Genomic DNA, 27,783 nt, shown 5'->3' on the forward strand with positions numbered 1-27,783 from the left:
CTGCAGTCAAAACACTCAAAGCAATGCACATTTAAAGTTAACAAATTCATCTAACAATTTTGACTGTGGTATTTAATGCACTGAATTTAACAGTCAAAGGTTCTAACCTGGGGTTTACAGACCAGGTGTGTTTATGTGACCACCAAATATAAAGTACCATAAAAATCTGCCATGAACACACTGAAGGCTAGATTAGGACTGTGCCAACTTTAGGGAAAAATGGCATACCGGACAAGTGCAGTAACACTTACTGAATCTGTCATATTCTGTATTCATTATCTGAATTTCTGAATTATTTTTAACATGGAGAAAGGTATTCAGCATCTGCTATTCAACAGCCACCATTCTGCTGAGCAGTGCAATTCCTTCCTTGCTTCTTTCTGCAGTACTGCAGTATCCATCCTCCATAATACCAGAAGCATTATTTTAAACTGATAGCAATTTAAACTCTGCTCCAAATAAAGTGCATCTCATAAGATGTTTGAAACATTAACCACTTGTACATAAAAAAAGTCACGTTTTGTAACTAAAACATTGAGCAATATTCTTCATTCACATAGTTTTTCCTCAGTTACAGAAATTACAGTTCTAAACAGTAACACACAACTTGTCTCAGGTACTCGCTTCTAACCCCAAGAGAGGGGAATTAAAGTTTTTATAATATAGCCAAAATCTGGTAATTTATGGCAATACCTTACATACAATGAAAAGACTGGATAGATACTTAGCTACTTTTATCCAGCACAGGAAGAACATGAATCTAAAGTTAAACAAGCAGAAGATTAAGTTACACAAGGTGCTCCTAGCGGCCGTTTTACGTACACACAAAATGACTGGACAACCATCATGGCAGATTTTATATTACTTAACTTTATGTACAAAAGCCGATTTCAAATAAAACATTTAATGTAAAAACAATGGTTCATTTAAACAACTGAACTTTTTCATTGTTTTTGTGTGTTTTTTTTTTTTTTTAAATATCTACTGTACCATTCAATTTCTTTTTAACCAGCTTACACGGTATCTTCAAAATCTCTCACAGGTACATATAGAAAAGGCATCTTTATAAATAGAAAACAAAGGGATTTTTTCAGCTTTTATTATAAATTGACATGACATACAAAGTTTACTGGACAGAAGTAATTTCATTACTGTTTTTTGGGGGGATCACCAACTTTTTGTGCAAACAATGCTAGCCTTCTTTTAAGCATTAAGAGCATAACTGCTTAAGAAATGACATAAGCAATAATTCTAGAACTACATCTCCCCTAAAATAATCTATTTTTTTTTACATATGTGCACAGCTTTAGCAAATTAAAGCCAGAGAGAAATGCTTGATGTACTATCCAGAGGCATAATTAGAGTTTGCTAAAACTCAGAGAGCTGGCAAATTCAAGAAGTTTGTAATGAAAGCTGCAGTTTCCCTCTTTCCTATTTTGTACACAAAATCAGTGACTAAGAACTTAATACTGGATGACAAATCACATCCACACCATTAGTTAAATAGTCTCACAGTTAAACACATCTTAAGGACCATCAAAATCAGTATTTACATTTTATAAATTTCTGAAGACACCATTAGAAAGCTTATATACCCCTTAAACAAATAGGGAACTGCATCTCATGGTGATGGAATGAAATAAAAAATTAAAAATACCTGTATTTACAGCAGCATTGTTCCTTTATAAATAAAGAATATGAAAAATGCAATATTTTAAGGATAATAAAAAATTGAGGTGATGTCACTCAACCACAGTGCTTGCTGGAATAAACCCTTCGGTGCTGATACTGTACCAGTAGTGAAACCACTTTCCATTGGAAAAAATCTGTAAACGTATGCATAAAATGTGTTAACAGCAGTGCAAAACTGCTCAAATATAGTTTAGTCAGCATCTTAGTATCTGTATTGAATACAATACATCACAGAATACTTGCATAAGAAGTGCAACACATTTTCTGGTCCAATTTTACAGTGCATTTTTCCCTCAAGAGTGGCATCTCAAAAGCCAAAGCTAAACCTATGGCCTGGACTTGCAGTCTGTACTCAGGCAAAACAGCAGGCATAAACTTCAAAAGAAGTTAATTGACGGAATGCCTACATACTGACTATAGACTCTCGGCTTTAGCATGGCACACTATGATGCAGAACCCCAGTAAAAAGGGTTTACATCAAGTAGTTTGTGTAGCTGTGTAAATGCGTAATAAAAATATAAAAGGAGCTAATGTTCAAGTTTAAAATGGTACACTGTGTGATCAATACATCAGAATTATCCATGAAAACCAAACTGCTGGTAACCTCAAAAAGCCAAGGTGGTACTTCACTGTGTCTGCAACATGAAAAGCCAAGATCTTTCCAAACAGGCACAAGACAAAGGAAGTGCTAAGTTTGCCAACTTTCAAAATTTTAGTGTAAAATAAATTTGTAATTATGATCAATTGATAAATGATTTCAAATACAAGGATCAAGGTTAAACTTTAAATAGTGAGACGTTATTTTCACAAAAAGCTAACTGGAGAACTTCTAAAAAAGAAAAGCAGAAACTGTATCCCAAACCCCTTTCCCCAATGTTTCACAACTTCATGGTAGGAAAAACAGCCAGATACAGATGCAAAAATCTTAATATAAAAACTGTTTTACATATACTTAAATTATGTAAATTCCATAAAGTTCTTAAGACACTAATTACTAAAATTACAAAAAGATTTTCATATTGCTCTTCATGCTCAAACTCTTATATTGTCATTACATCACCAAAACCGATATACATGTAGTACTTGCATAATTAACTGAATAGAAACCCTGTTAAAACAATATCCTTGTTGAAATCATTTATTTCCATCCAGCAGTGCCTGTTTGGAATCTCTGTATTTTTTGTGTGTGATTTTTTATAGAGCTCATGCACCCTAGAATGTCACTTCAATGCTTGTCCGTTGAATGCAATTTGACTTTTGACTTCAGAGCTTTTGTTTCTTGCTCTGTTTTGTGACACCTGAGATGCTATCCATTTCTGAAATTCTCTCTCTCATATTATTTTCACTATATCCATTTGTTGTCCCACTCTGTTCCTCAGAAGATTCCTCATCTGTTGGGGAGGCTGATTCTCCTTTCTCTAACTTCTGCTGCATCTCTCGGAGCCTGGCAACAGCTTTGTCTATTGACATTATGCTGATGAGGTTAAAGTCATGCATGCTGACCAGATGTAGCATAAAGTTTCGACACAAGTTCTTCTTAATTATTTTTTGTCCGTAATTTTCAACAAACAGCATACAGGCATGATTCATTTGATTGTCAGCAATAAACCTGCCAAATTAGAAATCCGTCATTATCCAAGTAGAACATTTTCAAAAGCATAAAGATACACTGATAAACACTGGCATAAAGATACACTGATAAACACTGTTGCAGGGTAACTGCACAGACTATTATATAATCTCAACATCTGCATTTTTTTTTATTTTCAAAGCCAAAAATAAAAAAGCCCAAGAACTTTTTTTAAAAGCTTAACAGAAAACTTACTACCAAATCATTCGTTAACAATCCCTTCCTAAGCAATGAATTTTAACTGCTTAGTGAACTGTATATAGATTTGGTTGACTGTTCTGCATTAGTTTGTGTCAAAAAAAGTCTATAGTAACATACCCGTGCTTCATAACATGAAGATTCCATAATTTCATCACTTCTTTCTCTCCTTCGTTAACATCAGAGAATTCTTCAATTTGCTGGAAAGATAAAGGAGTAGAGAAAGGACCAAAAAAAAAAAAGAAAACATGACATGAGAGAACTGTATGTCCGCTGACAAGCGGTGAAAGAACACCTACAATCAACTTGTGTCACGTATACATCGCAGAAGTAACTACTGTTAAGAAGTTCTGAAACTGCAGTCAGATCAAATAGAGATCTGTGATAAATTATTTTCATATTATATATACAGCACTGTACTCCTGTATCACCAGCATCTCCTCTTTCAAGGAGAAACAGCCACAAACAACGAAGAAAACTTGTTAGGACCCATGTGGACTGAGCCAGCATTGCAACCGAAGACATACTTGAAAATATAAACTTTGAATCCATTAATTTACATCATTAGTGGCAGAGCATCACACCCGTTTTCTACTTACTCTCAAAGTAAATACATCATTTTCACAGCGTGTACCCTATTTGTTCCCCAAACAACTCAGCCCATCATTTAAAAACCACAATCCATTGAAAATAGTTTTGTATAAATGGGATAATTACAGTAATGGTTTTCTCCCGTAGCCATTCAGGGTCCTTTTCATCCTCACTGTCTACTTCCATTTCTTGTGGACGGAGAGGTAAACATGTGTCACTGTGGAAATATAACCGATTGTGCCCACTGCTGTATGTTCGCTGCTGTTCTACTTCTCCATCTTCAGATTCAAGGAATTCTGACATACTTGCTTTCGTACGCTTTGGCCTAGCAGAAGGAAAAAAGTAACTGCTTTCAACTACTAAATCAAATATACAAATGCTAGGTATGGTAATTGATTAATACAAATTATTATTTTAGGCTCCAGTTTGCAAAAGTGTTTGGGAAAAAATCACCAGTAATTAAATATATCCCATAAAACAAAAAAAAAAAAAAACAAATCCAACTCACAACCCCTCCCTAAGAAAAAGATACACTCTAATCTTTTGGGTGAGGAAAGTTTTAGGATGAGGCAGTTAACAAAAACAAGTTCTCATTATGACAGATGCCTCAACTTAAAGGATGTAAAATCATGAGTGAAGGTATCATTCCTCAAAAACCTGTTATTCAGTTAGAAACAGCTGTACTTTAATGCTGGTAACATGTAGCACTGCTTATGCACAGCTATAGATTTACAAGTCCCTGGGTTTCACAAATCTGGTGCACATGCTATCCTACACAAGTATGGACAGACCTTCTTTTCGGCCTCCCTACCTGCATACAAGTATGTGTGTGATAGGAGTTCTTTTGACCGGTCCGTTACGACTGAAGGCAAAACCAGGTTGACGATGGATATCCTGGGGATTCCCTGCATAGGAGCCATCATAACACTCATTGATAGACACATCTATCCTAGCACCCTTTGGATGATACTGAAACAGATAATCGCAAATATATTTAGCAACATACCCAGAGGTTTAAACAAGTAACCTTTTCAATTTCAAATACGTTAAATATCATCCCATCAATAAGCTGACAGAGCTCTAGATTCCTTTTACACCACCCAAATAATTAACTGCTAGAAACAAGAGCTTTACTAAAACTTCCTTGCTCTATGATTTTACTGTTCTGTATGAAAACAGTCAATACAATCAATTCTTAAATTAAGGACAATATTGGCAAAATTCTGCTAACAAGCACCCTAGAAATTAGAACGCTTCTAACTAGCTAAGAAGTAAAGTTTTGGAATAATCTTCTGAGGAGAATAGTGGGTATAGGAAACTACATTATCTTCAAATAAGCATGACAGATTTTTTATTTAAGGTCATACTGGTAGGAATAGGTCCTTATCAGCATAACTAAATATAAATGTTAGCTTTAAGTGTTTACTGCCGTCTTAAAACTTCAAGAGACTTCTAACCAGTTGTAGATTACATTGCTTTCTACATCACAAAAAATACATTGATGCAAAAGCAGCACCTGTAGTCAGAATACAACCCACAAATTTGTGCCTCATGTAACGTCAACATTCAAAGGAAGCTGCAGTTAACTTGTAGATAGTCCTACAACTTAACCAGCTAGCAATAAAGTCACTGCAGTCAGTGTATAATCTGTGACAGACTGCACAGCATCTCACACCACTAAACTACAAAAACACACACTTACAACGTAATTAAAGATAAATCTGCTGTGACAAAGTTTAAGGTGTTTGAGTAAACTATACAGTTTCCGACAGTTCAGCGTGCACCATGGGCAATGCAAGTCATCTCGGGCTTCAGTCTGCTGTCTTGTGTTGTTGTTATAAAGGAACTGGTGCAAAGAAAAGGAAAGTGTTAGCATCAAATGAATTTCACTCGTTAGTCTTCCAACCCCCCCAAACAAGGTTGGACATAATTTCAGGAAATCTCTATTGTAATAGTACGTTCTTGGGAGTGCTAAATGAGCTCACTTTACTGAAACAATGGTATTTCAAGAATTCTCCATGCCCCCTATGGAGACCACCTCTCCCCCTCCAGATGTTTAACAAGAGATGTCCTTTGTATTCTGGACTATGTTGGACATGGCCCCAGGAAGATTAATTTCCTACAATACTTCCTGTAAGAAGAAACATGTGGAATGGCTCTTCCTACATGAATTGGAGACCCCTTAAGATATCCACAAAACTAGCAAATGAGACAGTTACCCAGCCAAAACCAAAACTTTCGCCAGCTCAGATGTGAACATTATAATTACTTGCAATACATTCTTCCCCACCATCAACCCGGATATTTTCCATACCTGGTAAAATATTCGCAACTTTTGTCGAGGCTCATTTAAAACATCTCTCTCTTTTCTTGTTTGAAGGTCTGTTGGCAATGATTCTTTCACAGCTGGAAAAAACACAGGTATAGACAAGCATTTCAGTTTAGAGTGAAGAAGTAAAGACGACATTGTTTCTTATTCAAGTGTGGGAGTTCTGTGACATGTATCCTGCTTCTGAAGGGAATGAGCTACTCTAGTGAACTTTGATACAAGTATGTTTTATCAGCAAAAAGGAAGTCTTGATGCTCAGCTTCCTTCACAAACCTCTATGCAGAAATACCACTTTTGAACATCAAATTTATCTTCAGTTTTGAATTACCCTTAAGAGAACTTAAAAATGGTCAAGTAAAAAGCAACATTTTCTTTTCTTTTCTTTTCTCCCTTTAAGCAAACAATTCTTTAGCTATAGCTAAAAGCAAGCATGGCTCTTATTTTTTAATAAAAAAGAAATGCAGTTTTCAGACAGATGCATTGCAAACACATGGCTTAAATTCAATTTCAGGAGACAAAGCAGTTTGGAATGAAAGTAACACAAAATATTTAAATAAAGCGTTATAAAACTTTAACCCTCAACTCTTATCCTCAAATACCTACTGAAGTCATTTACATGTGTAATGGCACTGTTCACTTGCTTCAGAGCTTCTTCAATACATTTTAATATCAAGGTTATTTGATTCCATTTGATTAGCAAAAAACATACACTCATACCAAAGCACATTTACGAATCTACCCTCAGGAGAGACCAAATAATGACACCTAGTTGCTTCTGAGTGGTTTAAGAAAGGGCAAAACAAGTCTCTGCTCTACTGACCTAAGGGGATCTTTCAGAAAATGCACTTATTACATATTTATACCCTTGGGAAAGATGCACAGGATTTACTCTTCTACTATCAGAACCTCTACCTGATAGAAGTTTCTTACTATTTTCACTGCTTTCTTAGTACTATGATATATTCCTGCATTAAGAGGCTGCTGTGCTGTTCTGAAAGGTGACACTTTCTGTAACTTTACGAATTTACTGGAATACACTGCTTTTCCAGTTCCAAAAAAAAATATAGATTCTATCCGTACATTAGCAGTGCAGCATCGCCATGTACCTATTGCTCCTATGTATTGTGTGGTAAACTAGTACAAACCTTCTAGAGTTAGCCAATGTACAGTCATTTCTTTTGCAAGTCTGAGCATAAAACCTGCCTAACAAATTACAATGTAGGCCTCCCAGAAGCTCTAAAATACAAGGAGACATGGTATGAGGAAGCAAAAAGAAAGCAGAACAACTTTGACAGTGAAAGTTCAAGTACTTCCCTCCTTCTGTTGCCTTTCTTCTACTGGAAATTATTTCACATTTGCATGCTGTGCCAGTCATCCACCTTGACTTAAGAAGAAATCAAAGGGTCTGCCATCTCTAGCTCAGGTAAAATATTAAATTCAGAAGACAGGAATCAGCCTTACTTTAAATATTCCTGCACTTTTTACAAAGACAAACGTGTCTATAGGTTGGCTGAAGATGGTGGGAATCATTCTAGCCAGTGGCTTCTGCACAGGTGGGGTGAAATTTTCCTTTCTGTAACTTGTGTATTAATACACAGAAAGTCTCTAAAAGCAGCCTAAGTAACTGCCACTGGTAATAAGCCTCACCAGAGATGAGCTATTGTTGACTCATTGTTTCCTCAACATATACTGCAAGACACAAAAAGCACATTTGGAAATGCAATTTTTTGTTAGCATTTTTTCCCTTGCTATTGTGCTACAGCTCCCAAAACTCCCAGGTATACATACATTCAATACAAAGCCAGACCGAAATACTATTTTACCAAATTCTCTAATGCTCAACCTCATAAGAACCCCAAAACTCCAAGCAGCTCTTCACAAACAGTGCCTGGCTACAAGCCCAGAGATTAAGCCTGGAAACAGAGCCACTATGGTCCACACAATTATTTCTGCAGTAAGGAGACATAAAAGACGTACCTAGGCTAGCCCTCACTGCTACCTAGAAATCAAAGGGGAATTTCAGATTAAATACGACCCCAAGATGGGAAACTGCTATTAAAAAGGAAACAATTGTCACTCAAAGGTGTCTTTCCTATCTAGTGTCAGAAAGTATTTTAAAAGTAGCTTTTTAAGCTAAGTTCTGGGACAGCAAGGAAGAAACATGATTTTAGAAACATCAAGAAAAGTAATTATGCAATCGCACAAAACTAATTACTAATTCACATTTAAGACCTCACCACTATATTAAGCTTAATTCTTTGACATAATTATCATCCAAAAAAACATGCTACCCACTGTACATGTACATCGTCAAGTATTTAGTTAAATGGTCTGTGGTATCAATATCCCCAACACAGCAACAATCCCAGTATTTTGCAAGACAAACAACTGTTAGGACAAAAATACTGGGCTTTTTTTTGTGTATCTAAACATTTTAATACCACAATCTGCCACCAAACATTTTACAGCAAGTTTATTTCTGTTAACGTTTTTAAATTATGCATGAGCTTAAAAAAAGTGCGCTATTGCACATTCTTTGAAAATTACTAAGGGGCCAACTGTATAAACACTGAGATCTTCAAGGTATAAACCAGCACCGATACTGATCAGCTGAACTTATATGAAGGGAAACATGCCTGGAAGACTTTCCATAAAGAAATACATACCTTTTTCTAACACATACCTATAAAAATATTAAACAAAATTTTACATTTTTTTCTAATAGTGCTTAAAATTTTACATGGAAATCTAGGATAAATATAATTTTTATATTCCAAAGCTTCACAAGACATGCCTCTCATTACTGCAACAATAGAATGAAAAGTTTCTAAATGTTTAAAAAATGCCAGGTCGTAAGCTTTCTGAAGCAACCTGAGTTATCTTTATCCACAAATGCAAAATACAAGTGCAATACTTTAGATAGCTTCTGTCACATTTCACAATAACAGCTATGTTCTCCAAGAGCTAAATTTATCTCTTAATGTCCAACAAATTTTAAACTCTTTTCATTACAAAAGATAAGTGAACTTCTAGATGCTATGAATCCAAATATTCATAGAACAGCAAGCAGTCCAAAAGAGCGCAGCAAAGCAGAAAATCATAGGAGTCAGTCATAGATTTCCCGCTGATTTATTTTACACAAGGATTTATGACCATGGTATACAATCACTTATATATTGTCATGACTTTAAAGATCCAGCTATTTTTAGATTTTAAATTTACCTTAAAAATATTACAACATATGGGATACACAAAGCCCATTCATCTTTGCTTTTTCATGTTTATCTGAAGCAGTTCCACCAGTGTGTCAGGAACCCTCAAGTACAGAATTGCTAAGCAGATGACTACTCAGCATCAAAACCAAAGTTTGCTTACCTATAGTCTGAGTAGGTTTAACAGAATTGGGCTTGTTTTCTTGAGGGAGGCTTTCAGAATTTCGTGTTGCAAGAGGCTTAGCTATAGGAGCTGTAGACTTATCATTTGTGTCTCCTGTCCAACGAAGAGTAAACTGAAGTGTAGGTCCCTGAGAAAATGTTTCAAATGGAGGCAACCTCTGGTGGGTAAAAAAAAAGGCAAAAACCCACCAGAATTAGCGTCTTACCATGTACAAAACAATCATAAAAGAAAATTCACAGAATGGGGACAAATGTCATTTTTATCAAATGAATTTGTGTTCTCAACACAAACATATACATTTAGATATACTAAAAAAACTGAAGGAGATGGGACACCCTACATTTAAGATGAAATTCTTCAATCTCATAAGAGCTTTTTGTTATATTCAGGCCTTCCTTACTGAAAGGCTACTGCAGTTACTAACATCTGCTTGTGTAATGATCCAGTGTAGCCAAAGCTTTCCTAAACAAAGAGCTAAATTTAACTTGTTTCCATCCTTCCAGAAGTACTATTGTCTGTTTAAATCTAATCCATTTTCAGGGAAACAGCTACTGCACTTTGAATTGCATTTCACCTTAATCCAGAATCTTTTAAGTGAAGACAAGTCTTTTAGCTACCAAAACAATCCTTACCTTCCCATCAAGTATTGTTTCCCATGTTGCTCTTTTCTTACTAATGGGACACTCTTCCATTTCCTGCATGGCCACTTCATATTCGCCATCCAGTAGTTGCAAGCGCCTGTCAACACGAAGTATGTATTATGGGTAAAGAAGCTCATTTTTATTGTTTGCCTATTAAAATGTAGAATATATATTACAGAAACTAGCTTTCCCTGAAATTAAACACAGACCTTCAGGCAAATTTATTTGGCCACTAAATGTAAATCTTAGGAATACATCATCCCTAACAAAAAAAAGCACCGATAGGAGAAAAAGATTGTTTCTGTTTCCTGACCCCTCAGTATTCTATTCTATACAGTGAGAGATATTGGAAAAGGTGAACTACAGCTTTTTTCCTTCACATGTAAAATATGTTACAGCAGAAGTATCCCAGCAGAACTAAACCAGACACCTTTTGTTTTATTTCTTGACAGCATCTTGCAAAAGCTGCTATAACACCTTCATCGTTTACTCTATTTAGAATACAGTAACAACTTCATAACCAGCACGTCATTCCCGAGAGCAACTTGCCATTACTATGATTTCACTGTAATAATGGAGAACTTCATTAGGTACTAGCAGAAGATATATGACTACATCAGCACAAGGCTGATACTAACTGATGCATATTAATGTGACAACATTCAAGTTCATAAAAGGGAATAATTTACAACTGTCACTCAGTAGTTCTCAGTATAAAATGTGCACTACAAAACCTGTAGAATTCTTTTTTTTTTTTTTAAGACAATAAGCCTGGGCTCTTATTGTACCTACTAACTAAAAATGCATCAAAAGACATCCAAGAATGAAATTAAAAAACAGGTTTAGGTTTAGTATTTAAAAAAACGCCAACAATTAGCAGAAGAAATACTCATTTTGGATAATATTACCTGTTTTTATCAAATACAGTCATTTGTGCTACAAATGTCTTTTCTCCATCTTCACGATTTGAAGAGTTTCTTTTTCGTCTAGCTGGAAGCTCCTCATTGACATCTGCAAATATCAAACATTGCATTCAATTATTATATAGGCACAAATTTAAATGATCAAACAGCTTCTATGCCATTGTAAAATATTACTGGCTGCTGATTATGTCAGATGTGTCATATGAACAGCTCAATGCCAATAGAAAGAGCACTTAGCATAACGACAATCATATTTTAGATACGTTCATGTTTATTTATAGTCCAGTCATATTACTGTCAGCATAAACAACTTAGAATTTAGCCTTCCTCCTTCCTCAATTTTAAAATAGTAAGAAAAAAGTTTTCATTCTATATTAGTTTTCAAGGCTGCAACATTTGTAATATAACATATGACACCTTAATAAAATTTTAAAAATACCTTAATAGCAATTTTTAAAAAGGTATTTATTGGCTAGTCATTTAGTTTTGATGAGAGACCATGACCACACCTCCAGGTGAGTCAGTAGTTACCAGCATTGACGGAACCAGTCCCAGAGACCAGTTTCATTATTCACCCCCCCATCACAGCGTTGCCTAACACCATCACACATTAACAAAAAGTGGTGTTAAATTTTGACAAAAACAGAAACAGTTTCTAGCTACAAACTATATTTCAGCTATATCTTGAAAGGGTGAAAACAAGTAAAGCCAACTCAGTCACTTATCTATTACTGCCTTCTCCAAGTAGGACCTACACCACAGATCAGGACAACTGTATACATGCCTGCAAGATAAACCTCATAAAAGCCTATTTAAAGTTTGAAGTTACCAATGTTTTCATTAGTCTCGCCATTGATCAGTCCATTAAACTCTCTTCTTCCTGGGCGAGTTACTCTGAATAACAATGAGTAAGACTTCACCATATGGCTGTTGCTTGGTTCAAACTCATTACTGGAAACAGCAAGCGACGGGAAGTTGCCTGGTTTTATTTGGCTGAGGTCTGGGTTTAAAGGCACCTGCTTTTTACCTGTAGGAACCTGTCTTATTGGACAACTGACATCCTGCAGGAAAACAAGAGAGCTAAGCTTTAGGTTTTTAGAATACAAAGTAAAGATATTAAGTGTGAAAATTTATATAATTTATGGATTGTACTTGTCCCGTCCTCTTTTTGAAAAGAAGCCTTATAACAGATGTAAATAAAAACAGAATAACAAGTCTAGGTTCTAAATGTAAAAACAGCTACTTGAAAGTGTCAATAAACCTGGCATTTTATAACCACTTCTGACAGCAGCCATCTTTCTCTAAGTGATTAAATTAACACTGACATGAAGTATTCAGAAAAACTGTAGAACAGCCATTAATGCTAATTTAATTCAGTTTACCTAAAGAAATTAAATGTTTTGGTTACATATATATATTCCAAGGGCTTTCTATCTTCTTCCAATATTACAAAGTGCACTTATGCGCTATCTGGGAGATAAAGAACCACTTACCTGGGATTTACTATATTCAGTATCTCTCAGATAGATCACGGAACACTGTGTAATATTGAAAAAACAAGGCAAGATGGCCTAAGTATGAAATTCACAATAAAACATACTTCAAATAATCATTGGCACCTCCTCCTTTTACCATACTTATCTATACAATATCAAGGAACAAAATTAGCTAGAAAAAACAGTAACTCTTAAAACCATGCCATAACAGTTTAATATTCTTAGGGAAAATAGAGAATTATCACTGCGAATCTTTCCCTTTTTGATTAAAAATGATAGTGTGCATTGCTGCTCCCGTAGCTGTGAGGATAACTTGCAACTAGTGTGAAACTAACATATCTAAAGCAGCAGGTAAATTCAAAGATGCTTTGGGGAAAAAAAAAGATGAAAATTGTTTATGATTCATAGTAGCTAAAATATGCAGTAACTGAGATGATCAGCATAAAAACATGGGTTCAGAAAAAGGAAAGATTTGACAGATGACTGAGGACTTCAAAACAATTACAACTTCTTCCTTTTTATCTCTAAACCCTAAAAAGCCCAGACTATTTTATGATATTGCGATTGCCTGATTTGCTTAAGCCAACAGAATTAACAGTTTAATTATGTGAAACAAAAAATTAAGTGAAAATAGAGGTGGCCGAAATACAGAATGAGTGAATATGACTTACAAGCAAGCTAAATTCAAATAAAATAAAGCAGTATCCCTTTGTAAGAACTTCCAGTTATTTCTCAGGGAGCAGAGGAAAAAAATGTACATGTGCTTCTGAAGAATCCTTTTCAGTCAACAGAAAACAATTTCTAATGATTAGTTCATAAAGACTAAATTAAACTCAACACAAACATTTCACCATTAGCTTGTTGTATAGTAATGTTAAATAGATGTTCCAGAATCAGGTACACATTTTGCTTTAATACATATTAATGGTTTGTCAAATGACTTTTACCTTTCGTTTCTTGTGGCAAACTTTCACAAGCAGTACTTCCAGGGTTACAGAATTTTGTTCATTCTCTGAGTTTTGTGATGGCTTATCTAAACAGAAAAATATTTTAAGTTCTGAAAAAGTAAAAATCTGTTCAATGGTGTAAGTTCATCTGTAATTACTTTTTAGCCATAGCTACTTTCAGGCACAAAGACCTCCAGTCAATTCTAAGTTTTAATTCTCCCCAAATATATGGCAAATTCCCACTTGAGAACATATCCTGCTTAATTACTACTAGTAGATTAAAAACATTAGCATAATTGACCTTTAACATTTAACAGTAAACTTACTACACCTTTCGCATTATTTACTCTTGGTTTATTTTCTTCCTTAAAATAATTCTACCTTATTTTTCACAAAAACAGAACAACCAACAAAAGAGAGAAAAAAAGACCCCCTCGCCCCCAAACCTGAATTCTAGAACTAGTTACAAAGATGGATTGTGAAGACAACCCACTTGCCAAAGAACAACATACGCTATACATGTGAGTGAGCACATGTTATGGGTAAAACTGAAAGTGAAGCTGTTGTGTAGGTTCATAAAACAGCCCAGAGACACAGCATGACATGAACCAGCCAAAACATTTCCATAGCAGAGGAAAAGGATATCGGTAGATTTAAGAAAAGTCACTAGTTACAGATGGGTGAAATTAGTTCCTATAATTTTTAACTTTACTGCTTATAAACCTAGAATTTGGTTCTTACCAAAACTTAAGCTCCAGATGCTAAAGAAAAAAATAAGAATTATGCGAAGTTAAGCCTATGCCAAATAGCTGTTAAATGATTCTTGAAATAACCCGAAAAAAACTCGTGTAAGACTTGGCATCACAGCCTCTTCACACTAAGTTTCCTAGAACCTGGAATCTTCACGATGGCTACGACCTACATCGCTAATGCCAATTAAGAACTGCCTTTTAAAATAAATTTCACTGTCTAGTAAGAGAAATTTTAGTCACATGAATGGATGTTATTCTGGAAACATGCCCTCATATGGGAAAAAAGATTGAAATATTATATGTATGCTTAAATAGAATTTGTGGAAGAAACTCTGAAAAAACAATCATCCAAAATTGAACAGATCTACACGAAGCTATTTCTGCTTTTTAAAGTGTTACAAATACCATTATGGGCTTACACGCATTTTGAAGTTAAACAGCACAATGGCTTAAGCTTAGCCCTGTCACGAAGGATCTGACAACGAAAAACTTCTTTATGCTCGCTAGGTATAAAGGGCAAAGCTTCAGCACAGCAAAGAGAACTCAACCCACGCATCTTCACTTGCTTTCCTCCTGATGCTACTTTGAAGAAGCTTAACGCGCTTCAATTGAGAGTTTCAGTAAGTCCTCTATAGATACGAGTAGTTTAAAGAAAATCATTTTTTCAATTTTAGATACAAGATATATTAGAAGTCTTTTCTTAGCAAATAAGGCTCAGAAAATAAACAAAAAAGCCATCACATACTCTTCTTTCAAGAGTTTCCAAAATATTTTTCTATCCAGACAAATAAGTATGCTGTGCCAGCTTCATTAATTTAAATATTTTCTATATTTAATATTTACCAAAGTATACATTGTTTATGTTGTGACATTTGTTTACATGGTACAAAGAGACATCACACACTCGCTCTCAAAGTAAATGGAGGTTTTTAGAACTAACAGTACAGACACAATCCATAAATTTGAAAACAGAAAAATCAAACACCTTCAAAATTCTCTAATAGCCCACCTCTACTATACAGTAAGAAAGGCAAGGCCAGTCAGCAGAAACTATGAGACAACTATCCTATCTACTAGGTTATTTAAATTGCACGTGTGAGGAATTTACTAACACAACTTCAAAATCTGTTCCTTCCAGAACAGCATTTGAATTTAAGATGTATTTATTCTTATCACTTGCTGCCCCAGAAGTCCTCATTTTGTGCGGTTTTCTCAGCTAAAGATCTGAAGACAACATATAAAATGAAATTCATAAGAACAGAAACAAAATGAATAGTATCCACTGAGACCAGCAGTATTCTGAAATTCCAGAAGCAGAACATTACAAGCCAAGATACTTGAACTTGCTCAGAATGACATTACAGTTTACTAAAAACAGTGATTCTGAAATCTAGACGTTAGCAACTTTAACCTCCAAACATCTGACTTGAACAGATCCAGTTAAGCACAAAATAGTTTGATGGAACATGACAGATTCCAGACTGAAGTGTAGAACCTGTTACAGGAATTGAAGTAGGTTTTACATCCAAGGACTAAGATGTCATACAGAATATTTTTAACTGAAGAAATAGAAACTCTGCTTAATTTTAATGGATGAACAGGTATTTTTTTTTCCGTGAAAGTAAAAAGACTGTGAATTTACCCATGCCTATACAGCATAAAACATGTAACTTCTGCATTTGTTAAAGGAACAGAACCATTCATTCTGGTCTGGAAAGTCCGATATTCCAATTTTGAGAGGTAATGCCTTACGTGCATAAAAGACACAATAAAATGATTGCAAGTCACCAAGGAATGTTTTCAGTTGTTCTCTTATAATCCCTGGCATTGCCTTTTCCACATTTCTGGGCTCTACCTGATACAATTTGTTCACATACTTCTACATTAAATTCAAAACCTCTGAAGCTGCTAACTGTTTGAATTTTTTTTTTTTTTTTTTTTTCTTTTGTTTGTAAAAGATACTTCAAATACTTCAAAGGCATACGTCCATAAAATCACTTTCTTCAGGAACTCTTTCCTCAAGGTCTACTTCAAACTTCAAGTTTGAATGGATGAAGATGAAGTATTCATCAAAATCACTGTTTTGACTAAAACCCTGGAAGGCTTAGCTGCTTAACTTTACAGTTACACTAACACATATTGAAAGAACAATTAAAAGTACTGTAAGTAACAGGACAGAGAATAACAAAATTAAAGTCTGCATCCAAGCAGCAGAGAGTGTAACAAACTGTTCACATATTCCTCTCACAGATCTATACTAATTTCAAAGGTTACACAAATTAATGGTATAATGAATGAATTTTGCAAACGTACCATTTTTATGGAAGAAACCAGTAAACGTAAGTTGCAAATGAGCAGACAAGCTAAACAGAAAAAAAAGAAAGGATATGTTAGAACAAAGAAATATTTTCTCCTCATAGCAGCCACTCCATTCACTGATGTTCAGGACAGGCCTAACCACAACAGAGTCCATCCTTCCACCTGCTTTCAAACTATCTGGGAACAGCATGCACTAAGGCACAGCTGTAGACCAGCCTTCTCTCTACAGACTAATTCTCTCTATATATTCCATGACTGGGGAGGGTGCGGGAAAAGGTAGTGGTCTAAACACTGCTGTAGAAGGGTGCTGTATGTAGAGGTGAGATCTTGCCACCACAGGCATGCAGACATTTCCTAAACCTTTGTCAACAACAGAATGAGTTTTGGTAGAAATTGTCTAGAACTTCACCCTGAAGTATTTGGTATCAAAATTTTTGTACAAGTATTTCAAGTTCGGTATGCAGAATCTTCACAGCAGGGAAGATAAAGGTATAACACACGCAAACAAAGTAATAGTTGCATCTATTTGGTTTCATGGCACTGCAGCTTGTAGGCTAAGCTATTCTGCTGATTATAGGCCCATTTATTTCAATTTGTTAGTTAGAGAATACATTTCAACTCAAAGCAAGTATTCACAAAACCAGAATTAAATGGATTTCAAAAACACTCAGTATTTTTAAGGTGCATAGAATTTACAAAATACTGTCTGTCACACTGGAACACCAGGTAAGTATCTCCATCAACTTCTCAGAAAGATACCTGACATTCAAAACCTATTTTAAGCACATTCCTGAAAGCACTGAGGTGACAAGTGTCCACGAGCATTTGAAGAATTCTGTCTACACCAATTTGCATCATTCAGCCATGTTATTCCTCCAGACCAATTCCAGATTAAAATATATCTTTATAGTTATGAAAGCACAAAACCAACACACACAAATCTATATTCTGTTTCAACTTGATCCTTATCTTTTAAGGGAGAATATTTGCCTATTAAGCAACCATAATATATGAAGTAAAAGATAATTAAGAAAAATAATATTAGCAAAATCTATAAAATCTCTCGAAACACAGAATTTATAAATTTGTTTCAGACTAAATTCCATCTAGCATGGTTGCCTCTGAGGCAGACTAATTATTTGCAAACACTATGGAAAAAGAATAACTGGTTAAGAAAAAAAACACCACAAAAAACCCTGAATGGGTCTTCACACATTCCAGCAATTTAGGTTAGTCTTTCAACATTTGCTTTTTGTCTTACAATTTCCAGAATGCTTTGTTTCTCATTATCCATTAAGTACATTAAAAAGAAGGGTTTTGGCAAATCTTCTACAATCTTTCTACCTAAAAAGAACACAATGCCATCCTGCAGGATTAAAACGGATCTCGGGCTGAATTGTGTAGATTAGAAGAAAATAATTCTGGAAGTCTTTACAATGGATTGGTTTATTCCCATCATGTATATCTTCACAAAAAGCTTAGGTGCTTAACTGAATCATACATAAAGAATAAAATTTTAAAAAGAAAGAAAAAACTTCATTATCTATCACATTCAAATGTGAACATATTGTATACTATACTACTTCTACGAATAAGCTTTTCAAACTTTTATTTCAGCACTATGAAATGTGTCAAGGAACAGACTATGCAGATTTGCAATTTGTTTTTGCCATTGGCTAGGATAAAAATGAACTGAAATGCATCATTCCCAAGTTTACTGCCTCTGTTGAACTTGGACATTTACCAAATACAACATGGCAAACTCAGCAAGTTCAAATGTCATATATTTTTTTCTTAAGTATCGTAGTAAGACCTGACCAAGTGTGAGCTTTATCCAACATTTAAATAAGTGTTATATAATTAAGATGGCAAAACCAATAGGTAAGTGCAATTACCATTCCACAATTATAATTCATTAAACACTTTCCCCCCTCAATCTGACAATTCCGTATTGAATTAACACTTGAAATTATCCAACTATTTCTTAAAGACGGAACACTCTTACTCAGCTAGAATCATGCTAAGGCTCAGAAATGCGTGTGGTCAGATCACAAGATAAATCTCTGACTAAGCAATATTTCTCACTAGAAAATCACAAAGGAAAACTGCAAGTCCTACTGCCTTTAATAAAAACATTTTATAACTAGTTTCCCTGATATGGCTTGAAAAGGACAAGGATAAGATCTTTTAAATAATGATAACAGTTTCTGTAACTGTTCCCCCCCCAACTATGAACAAAGGCAGCTACAGGAAAATACCATTACTTTATTATTATTATTATTTTTAATTTCAGCACATACAGATTAGTTACTGATATAATCAACAATATCAAAAAGAAGGTTAAGACAAATACCTCTTTCAGGCTTCTATGCACTTTTAAGAAAGGACACTACAAATACTGGAAAAGTTTATCCCAACAATACTTTACTCCAAGTCTTTTGCTTTTTCTCCAAGTTTTCACCAGAATACCTTGCTTCTAATAATTACTCTATCACCTTCATTTTGTCAATCCAAAAGCCTTTTGATTTAGCATTCCTACATACACACAAACATACATATGCAGAACAGCACCTGTGAGATTCTTGTTCTCCCTTCATTTTCTCTACTTTTGAGAGCATGTCATCTACTTTGAACGTTTTCCTATAAAGAAAAAGGAGAAAGAATAGTTTAATGTAGCCCCTGTTCCCATAATATGTAACAAAAAATTCAGTCAAAACTTTGACTTGATTTTGTACTAAAAACTACCTATATATGCAATTTTAGCCTTCCATTCACAAAGCCCCCATATATATATATAAGTATCTGCAATACAGCTGCTTTTCAAGCAGTATCAAAATAATGAAAATAATTAGAGACCTTCCAGAAGCGATGTTACTGCTCATAAGAAGTGCCATTTAACAGGATATTACAGCCTTTCTATGAACATGTCTAACGGCATTTCAACTTAGCTCAAAGAAAATCTTCCTGCTTTAGCAACACTCACGACACCTAGAAACATTCAAGTTAATTCTCCAGTCATCACTACTTTAATCTTGATCAAATAACGAAAACATTATCTGAAAAAACAGTTGAAAGCCTAATGATCAAAGACATTTTTTCTCCACAAATTTGCATTAGATGGACACAATAGAAAGAATGAATTTTTAAAATATTCCTAGAAATCATTCATAAGAAACAGAGAAAACAAACATGACAATGTCAGAATAACTACTTCATAAATATTTTCTCTGACAATATCTGTTTGTTCATGCTCCTGTGTTCAGCTGCTTTTACTATATATATATATATCATACATATATATCTATCATATATATATTATATATGTATATAATTTAATATTATTGCTAAATGAAGTTCACTCATGAACAAAAGTTATTCAACACTTTCTGGACTAGTCTTCCAATTTTTCTTTAAAGGAAAACTAACGTTTGGACTTAAAGGCAAATAAAATTGCACAGATGAGTAATGGTGCAAAACCAGCGAGGGTATCGTTCTTTTCATCTTTTTATCTCATTTCTCTAAGGTATAAGAAAATCTGTTGTCAAATACATGATTTTTTTATTAAAATGTCGGGGGGTGACCTCTATGGGGAAGCAGGAGGCATTGTTTACATTCTGACTGAACAAACTGAGATCATACATTGTCTACATTCAGCGTTTAGTACCTCTGAATGATTTAGTTACATGTGGCTAAATAGTAACACTGGACAAGAAACACAAGTACATGTTTGCAGTCAGATAAGAAAAATAATTCTGTGTAGTAAACAATCATTGATTCAAAGCTCTACTCTGCCTCAGGTTCGGGCAGACAACAGATTCAAGAAGTGACTCAACCACACTGAAGTGTGGGATTATTAATATGAATCTTGCAATGCTCAGTTTTAGATACGTTAAGAACAGAGGAGTTGAAAGTTTCAGATTCTAAGGGAAAAATGTCCACGCACACACTGCACGAGCTCAAAATCAGCCAGCAGTCTGCAGAACAGCAAGCAGGCACACTGATCTTTAGAGGGCTTTCTTCAGAGTAAAGGCTTTCCTCAAAGCAGCTCTACAGCAAAGTTAAGTCGTGGCCAGAACAGGAGCCAGAAACCAACTAACATTTCAAGAAAGGGGGAGCTTCACAACCTTTCCTAAGGTATACCGCTGTCTAACACAGCTTGCATTTAAACTTTCTGGTTCATTAATACTCACAAACAACAATTACACAGCTTTTCCAAATGTCAAACTCAGGTTAGTCAAAAGGAGAAAAAATGTCCTCAAAATCTTTCAGAAAAACTAAAAATAGCAACAACAAAAACTTCAAAGGTAACAAATTTGATTTAGTGAACTTGTATGAACACAAGGAAGTACTGACATTCCTTTAAGCCAGAGAACTGATTTTATGTTACTGCGCTCCTTATTCATGCACAAGGGACAAAACTGAGTTTATAATAGTCCTTAACACCCAGGATTTTTAGGACAGCATTTACTTGGGCTACAAGTATGTGCATCTTGCACATTCCTTTCTCCACCCACTCTTATTCCAGAGCAGCACAGTAATAATTAACAAAGTATTAAAAGTCACATCATAGTAGCATGCCATTACTCTGCCAATAAATAAAAAAATATTCCTTTATCCAAATACTCTAAGGGAAGCAATTTTTATTAATACAGTATCTTCCTTCCAACTACATCATTTGATCCAGTAAGATAGTGACACCTAAAGACAGACCCACAGGCTGAAAATCCATTTCAATTTTCCATAAAGTATCATTTTACCAAAGCAAAACCCTCAAACAACTGTTGCCTTTAATGAAACAAAACACAGTGAAGATTTACGGCACAAGTTGACACCTGCTCATTAACTTATTCCCTATACTTTAAGCATCCTGGTCATTATCAACACTTTCTCAGTCTTAAACATGTAAACCAACATCAATGGATCATTTCTTGGTAAAAATGCAATTTTACTCCCCTACCTCCAAGTGATAAATTTGTCTGGCATTTTTCTCAGACTGCTGTAGGGCTAGCGATAAAAGATGTGGAGCCATAATTACTACTGTAATAGTTAAATTGTATACATCTTGGGGATAATTTGTGTAGTTTACATATGATATTGTTTATCAAAATGGCCATCAAAACAATGATTGGGAATTTAAAAGCCGCAAAATTACTACGTCTTAGAGGGAAAATAAATACTTCTGCATATTTTGTAAAGGTCAACATAAGCAGACTAAGAATTACACAGCTCTAAAAGATAATTCTTTGCAGAGAACTCTACCAGAATTTTAGCTATACCAAAGGTAGGTATGTAAAGCTTTCCAAATACAAGCCTCAATAAGATCTTCCGCTCTAGTCTGGATATTTTTTCCTCTGTTAAAGCCTCTGGTTGAGCAACATGTCAGGATCCTATACATTAACTATTTCTGCTGAATGAGGAACGGCAGCTAAGGCCTTGTGCACATTTGGAAGCATTTGCCAGCATGTCTGCAAACAACCTCCTGGGGAGGTTTAGTTCAAGTCCCTCAGTCAATGCCCTAACTACAGGGGAACAGTTTGAACTACCTTTAAGCTACAACTTCTGCTGTTTTAACTCGGCAGAGAGAGACCACAGCACTGACAGGCAGGGGGCAGCCAGAGGAGAACGCACTCCGTAGCAACTGTTTTGTCTTTTTCCCTCCTCAACTGTGCTGACTTACTTCTGTTGCAGCATTACTGTGTTTTAAGAAAGAAAACATACTCAAGTGTTTGACTACTTCTTCCAAGACCTAATTAGCAGACTGATTTCAATAAGCCAGTATTTTCAGAAAACTAGTGAGTGAAATCGCTATTAATTTGTCTGTTATGGATGAAAACACTAACCAACCAAAATCACAGTTCTAAAACAGAGTATTATGGGCAGCAATAAAAATCAGTAGATTTCAAAGAGAAACTAGGCATTACTTGTGCAGCTGAATTTGAACCGGAATTTGGAACAGTGGACAACACAATGTACATGCAAAGTACCACTTCTTGTTTCCCAGCAACTACAGCAGACATTCAAAGAAACAGAATAAGATTCAGGTAAAAGAACGTATGCATTTCAATCAACTATAAATTACAATCAGTAGTAAGCAAGAACAATTTCCTGTTGCACAATTCTGGTGTAAAGCAAACAAACAATAAAAACACCTGAACGTTATTTCTTAAAATTTGGTTCTAGCCTATTTTAAAATAAGCAAACAATTCCCTTTGGTAACTTCTGTAAGAAAAATCAAGCAGCAACTTCAAGTTAAAAAAAAAGATCTGATCAAAGGACAGGATGAACTCAAGAAGTATACATCCTGAAGTACTTTAAGTTATATGCTATTAATTTTAAGAAGATAGCAAAGGCATTAAACAATATCTAAGAGATCTGAGAATGCTAAATATATCCTGTTTTAATTAAAATTTGCAAATTCTCTTGATAGATCATTCAAAAGTTACCTTCTTAAGATACAAATACAGTTTAAATTAGAATTGTCTGCAAAATCCAGATTGTTGCTATTCCTAAGCGTTCATGATTAACTATTTTAGTCCCATAGTAACTGTTCACAAGCAGTAAGACCGGAAGTGTTAAAACATTTTCATTGTTCACGCTACAAGAAATCCAAAGTATAAAAAAAATGAGTTTCAGTGAGGGGATAAAACTTAAAGGACTTTACAGTTCTAGTAATAAATAATGTACAACTGCGACATGCACATTCCGAGATGCAATATTTATGTATTTTAAAAGTAACTGACATACAGCTGTAGCACCTCATATGATAGAAACAACTATTTTGCAATGTCAAAACTGAAGCCCATTTCTCAGATACATCCAGCTCAAAGCAACCTTTTTAAAGCCTCTGCTGGATTTTTTTCGTAAAATGTTATAAACCAAACTCAATCATTTTTCAGTTAATATAATTACAGAAAAGAGTACTGGTTCTTTCTAAGACTAATTAGCAAAACCAAAATAGAAGTTTGTTGTTTGTTGTTTTTTTTTCTAAATAAGTGGTTAAACTAACATGTTTCTTATGATCAAGCACCACCGATTTCATAAGCCCAGAAGTTATAAAGTTTTGTTTGTTTTTAAGAAGCTCTTCCCCAAAACAAAAAACAAATATGGAGAATTAGGTTAGGATTCTGCAGACAGTTTTCCATATTTGAATACTCCCAACACCAAAACAAGTCACAAGCATAAAGTCACACACACTTAACATTCCAGAAAAGTTTCTAGGTCTCAGAAATCAACTGTAAAGTAACGTATGCCTTTAAGTTCTTGAAAAAGAAACAGCAATGTTTTACACACTATCTGAAAAGAAGACATCACCCTCCACTATTTATTTATTTAATCCTAAAATGTTAATTAAGTAGCAGAAGATAGTTTTCAAAAAATTATTTTACCTTCTGATATTTGTTCGGGAGTTTCTGTGGGACATGTAAGTGAGAGTTCTGTGCAAAAATATTGGCTGCAGGAAAAAAATATGAAAAAGGTTAACATGCTTTAATTAAGTTTCCTACAAATGCAAAGTAAAGAAGTGATAAAAGACCAATTACTCACTGCTATGAGATTCCGGGTACGTAGAAACCTGTATATCTGTGTTGGTTCTAAGAGAAAGAAACACGTGTTATCCAACTTGCTTTGAACTTCTAGAACAGCCTTACGTGATGCAGTAGTATCAAGCTTAACACGTTGGTTGGTTGGTTGTTTTAAACAACTGTCACGAAAGTCAGTTTAAGTGAAGCATCGTGATGTCTAAATAACCCCGAGTTAACAAGTCAAAGGTTATTCCATCTGTTGTACAACACAAAGCAACTTCTTGTTTAAGGTAGCGTACACTGGTAGTGACAACCCTGACAACTATGCTTGTTTTTCACAAAATATGCTTCTTACAGGCTTTGCGTTAGAGAAAGGCAGAAAAAATACCTCAACACATTAAAATTTATTGTTGAATGGGTAAATTTTCTTCACCAAGTTAATGAACGTGTCCATTACAACACCAAAATAGTACACTATATTTACAGAGTCAGACAATTTGGGATTCGATTGTTTCATCTTTCTGGAAAGTATCAAGGTCACTCGCACAAGGTACCAAAACAAAAATAGGCAGTGACAGTTGACTACGACACAGTACAGATCATTTAAGCTAGAAAATTCATTTCCAAAATCTTTTATACAATTAGGACCAGAAAAATGTTGATTCTGCTACAGCAACTACTGTTTCAAAGTGCAAACTGATGGAAGATAATAGAGCTCTGCTCGATACTGACATGAAAGGGCAGCATCACTCAAAATAGGTGTAATAACCAAAGTTCAAAAGAGCGAGACATGCAGAAAAGGGGACCTTCTGTTAAGTTTTAACCAATTAAGATAAATCAGGACAAAAAAAGTTTTTGTCTGGATCAGGTTATTTCTTAAAACAAAAATACAACCTAAACTGAAAAATACCACTTTTCAGCCACCTTAATTAGGTAATACCAGCAAGAAACGTGGAAATGACTTGACAGAACAAACGGAAAGCAAGAGATAGGGAGAGCGCCTAGATTCCCACGCTGAGGCTACTAGCACTGCCTCAGCTTTCCATATGAAGAAACTAAACAGCTATTTATTTCTTAAGAAATATAATGTTTTATTTGTGTATTATGGCAAGGGATTTATTTTAAATAGCTGAAAACCTTATTCTGGTTTATGGAATCTTGTGCTTAGAGGTGAAAAAGGACAGCGTTACATATTCCTCACCCATTTTTAAAGATGTGATTCTAGTGTAGAAATAAGACTATGAACGTAAAACCCCAAATAATTTATTATTAGAAAGGTGCGTAGTTATTAAAGAGAAGTCTTAAAACAATCCCAGTATTTACTTTCAGAAGCCTCATGAATACCACTAAAATTCTGCTTAATGCAAATAAAGAACTGCCATCCTAATGAATTGGTACTAATGTGACTTGAAGAATACAGATAAGAAATTAAGAAATGTGCACTTTAACAGAAAGTGAAAATACGTAGTCACGACTTTTAAAGAAAGAACTCAATTTTTTAGTCTCCAAAAATCTGTGATATAGTTTAGAAAGGTATGAAAACATCAAGTTACATGACGTAATATGTAATTTACAGACAGTGCGCTGCTGTTTCAACTTTAACTTCCCCAAGCAGAAAAATTCTGTGACACTTTTCGACCTGCAAACGGACATATGTTTCAGAAGTCCATACCACTCAGCAAAAGCTGAAAATAAGTCTTTATCTTTCTCTGGCATATGACCTCGAGAAGGGACAAAAATATTCGTGAAGAATGCGATTCAATACTATGCGTGTTAGGGTTTCTTAACCCAACATTTACTTACTGCAGGTTTTCCACAATATTCACACCACAGTTAACACGCCGTGACACATTCGAGCTGTAACGTATTCCCGATCCCTACCTGCCCCCTTCTTTCACTCCCCTTTTCTGACAGACCGGGACATGGGAAGGGAAATTTTCCCCCTGACCTCTGATACTGAACACTGAGCAAACATCTTAAAACTCCCGTTTGCAACTTGCCCTGTTTGCAGTACGCTATTATCGATCCCGTAGCTTCGTTAACAAGGCTCAGGTTCAAAGGACCCGACATTACGAGGGATTTGAGGCGACACCAAAAGCTCCAACTCTTTATCAAGCACTGTCACCGCCTGTAGCGGGGAGGCACGAGCAGTGACAGCAGCAGTCCCAGGACCACCCCGTGCACTCAGTAGGGCACTACCGATTTTCCTCCGAGCCCTGGCAAGGACATCCCTCGGAGTGAGTCCACAGCTAAGCCGTGCTCGTGCATCAGCGCTCCGCGAGTGACTCCGCCGCGCACCCGGGGGCTCTCCGCTCCTCTCCCGGGCTGCCACAGGGCGACGCGCGGCTCGCCGAGCTCCCTTTCCATCCCGCAGCCCCAACCGGGGGCCGGTGGGGACCAGACAAAGAAAACCCCCGGACGGGGAGCTCCGGCTCGCCCCCTGCCCCCCGTCCCGGGGTGTGTGGGGGGGGGGGTGTGGGGGGTGGGGGGCCAGCTCCCTTCTCCCAGCGCCCCGCGGGCAGGCAACCGGCCGCCCCGAGAGCCCCGCAGCCCGCCGGGTGCCGGGACCGAGGCGGGCAGCCGGGGGCTGAGGCCCCGCCGCCCCCCGGCCTCCCCCCGCTCCCCACAGCCTCCCCCTTCCCCCCCCCCGCCTCCTCCTCCCGCCCTTTCCGCGGCGGCCCCGTCGCCCCCCCCCCCCCGGTCCCCGCCGCTCCTCACTCTCGAAGGCCTGCAGAAAGAGCTCGTGGTCGGCCTGGATCTGCTCCATCTTCGGCTTCTTCACGGGGGGCAGCGCCGCCGCCGCCGCTGCCGCCGCCGAGGAGGCCGAGGAGCCGCCCGAGTAACCGCTTCCTCCGCCGCCGCCGCCGCCGCCCGCCGCACCCCCGGATTTCCCGGCCGGAGCCGCCGCCGCGGCGGAGCCCACGAAGCCCCCGCTGCCTCCGCCGCCTCCTCCTCCTCCGCCTCCTCCTCCGGCGGCGCCGCCGGCGGAGCCCGAGCTGGGCCCCGCGCCTCCGCCGTGCTTCTGAGGAGCCATGGGCCTGGCCCCCAGGAGCGCCCCGGGGGGACGGGGAGCGAGCGGGCCCCGGGGACGGGGGGGCGGCCGGGGGCGGGGGGCGAGGCGGGGGGAGGGGAAGCGCCGAGCCCCAACTCCTCCAAGTCGCCGCCGCCGCCGCTCCGCTCCTCCTCAGCGCCGCGACCAGCCGAACCCGACGGCCCGCAACGCGCCCGCCCCCGCCCTCCTCCCATTGGCTCCGAAGGTGGCGCCGCACCGCCCCATTGGCCGGCGCCGGGCCCGCCCCCGCGTGACGCACGGATGGTTCTGGAAGAGTTTGGTTGGTCGGTGCGCTCC

At 36.8% G+C, this 27,783-nt stretch overlaps 1 protein-coding gene across 1 annotated transcript; it reads right to left on the reverse strand.

Moving 5' to 3' along the window:
- Nucleotides 1-1,083: 1,083 nt before the first annotated feature.
- Nucleotides 1,084-27,608, reverse strand: SUZ12 (SUZ12 polycomb repressive complex 2 subunit). The gene is made up of 16 exons (XM_080561196.1): nt 27,153-27,608; nt 24,457-24,503; nt 24,300-24,364; nt 19,486-19,554; nt 16,909-16,958; nt 13,844-13,929; nt 12,230-12,461; nt 11,386-11,488; nt 10,469-10,574; nt 9,816-9,993; nt 6,426-6,517; nt 5,814-5,957; nt 4,923-5,080; nt 4,238-4,436; nt 3,641-3,720; nt 1,084-3,301 (listed from the first exon to the last, which is right to left on the reverse strand). Exons 1-16 carry the CDS (start codon nt 27,466-27,468, stop codon nt 2,956-2,958), a joined length of 2,271 nt encoding a protein of 756 aa, XP_080417322.1. The 5' UTR covers nt 27,469-27,608; the 3' UTR covers nt 1,084-2,955.
- Between the last annotated feature and the right edge of the window lie 175 nt (nt 27,609-27,783).

The sequence above is a fragment of the Anser brachyrhynchus genome (genome assembly GCF_964034855.1).
Source record: "Anser brachyrhynchus genome assembly, chromosome: 18".
NCBI lineage: Eukaryota > Metazoa > Chordata > Aves > Anseriformes > Anatidae > Anser > Anser brachyrhynchus.

Bases quoted from the DNA above. Each gene is read 5' to 3' on its own strand.
- SUZ12 (XM_080561196.1), bottom strand. From the start codon at position 27,468: ATGGCTCCTCAGAAGCACGGCGGAGGCGCGGGGCCCAGCTCGGGCTCC. The intron at 19,555-24,299 runs GTAAAATAATTT...TTTTCTTTATAG, and splicing joins TCCCGAACAAATATCAGAAG to GAAAACGTTCAAAGTAGATG. The intron at 6,518-9,815 runs GTAAGCAAACTT...TGTTTTTTCCAG, and splicing joins TAAACCTACTCAGACTATAG to CTGTGAAAGAATCATTGCCA.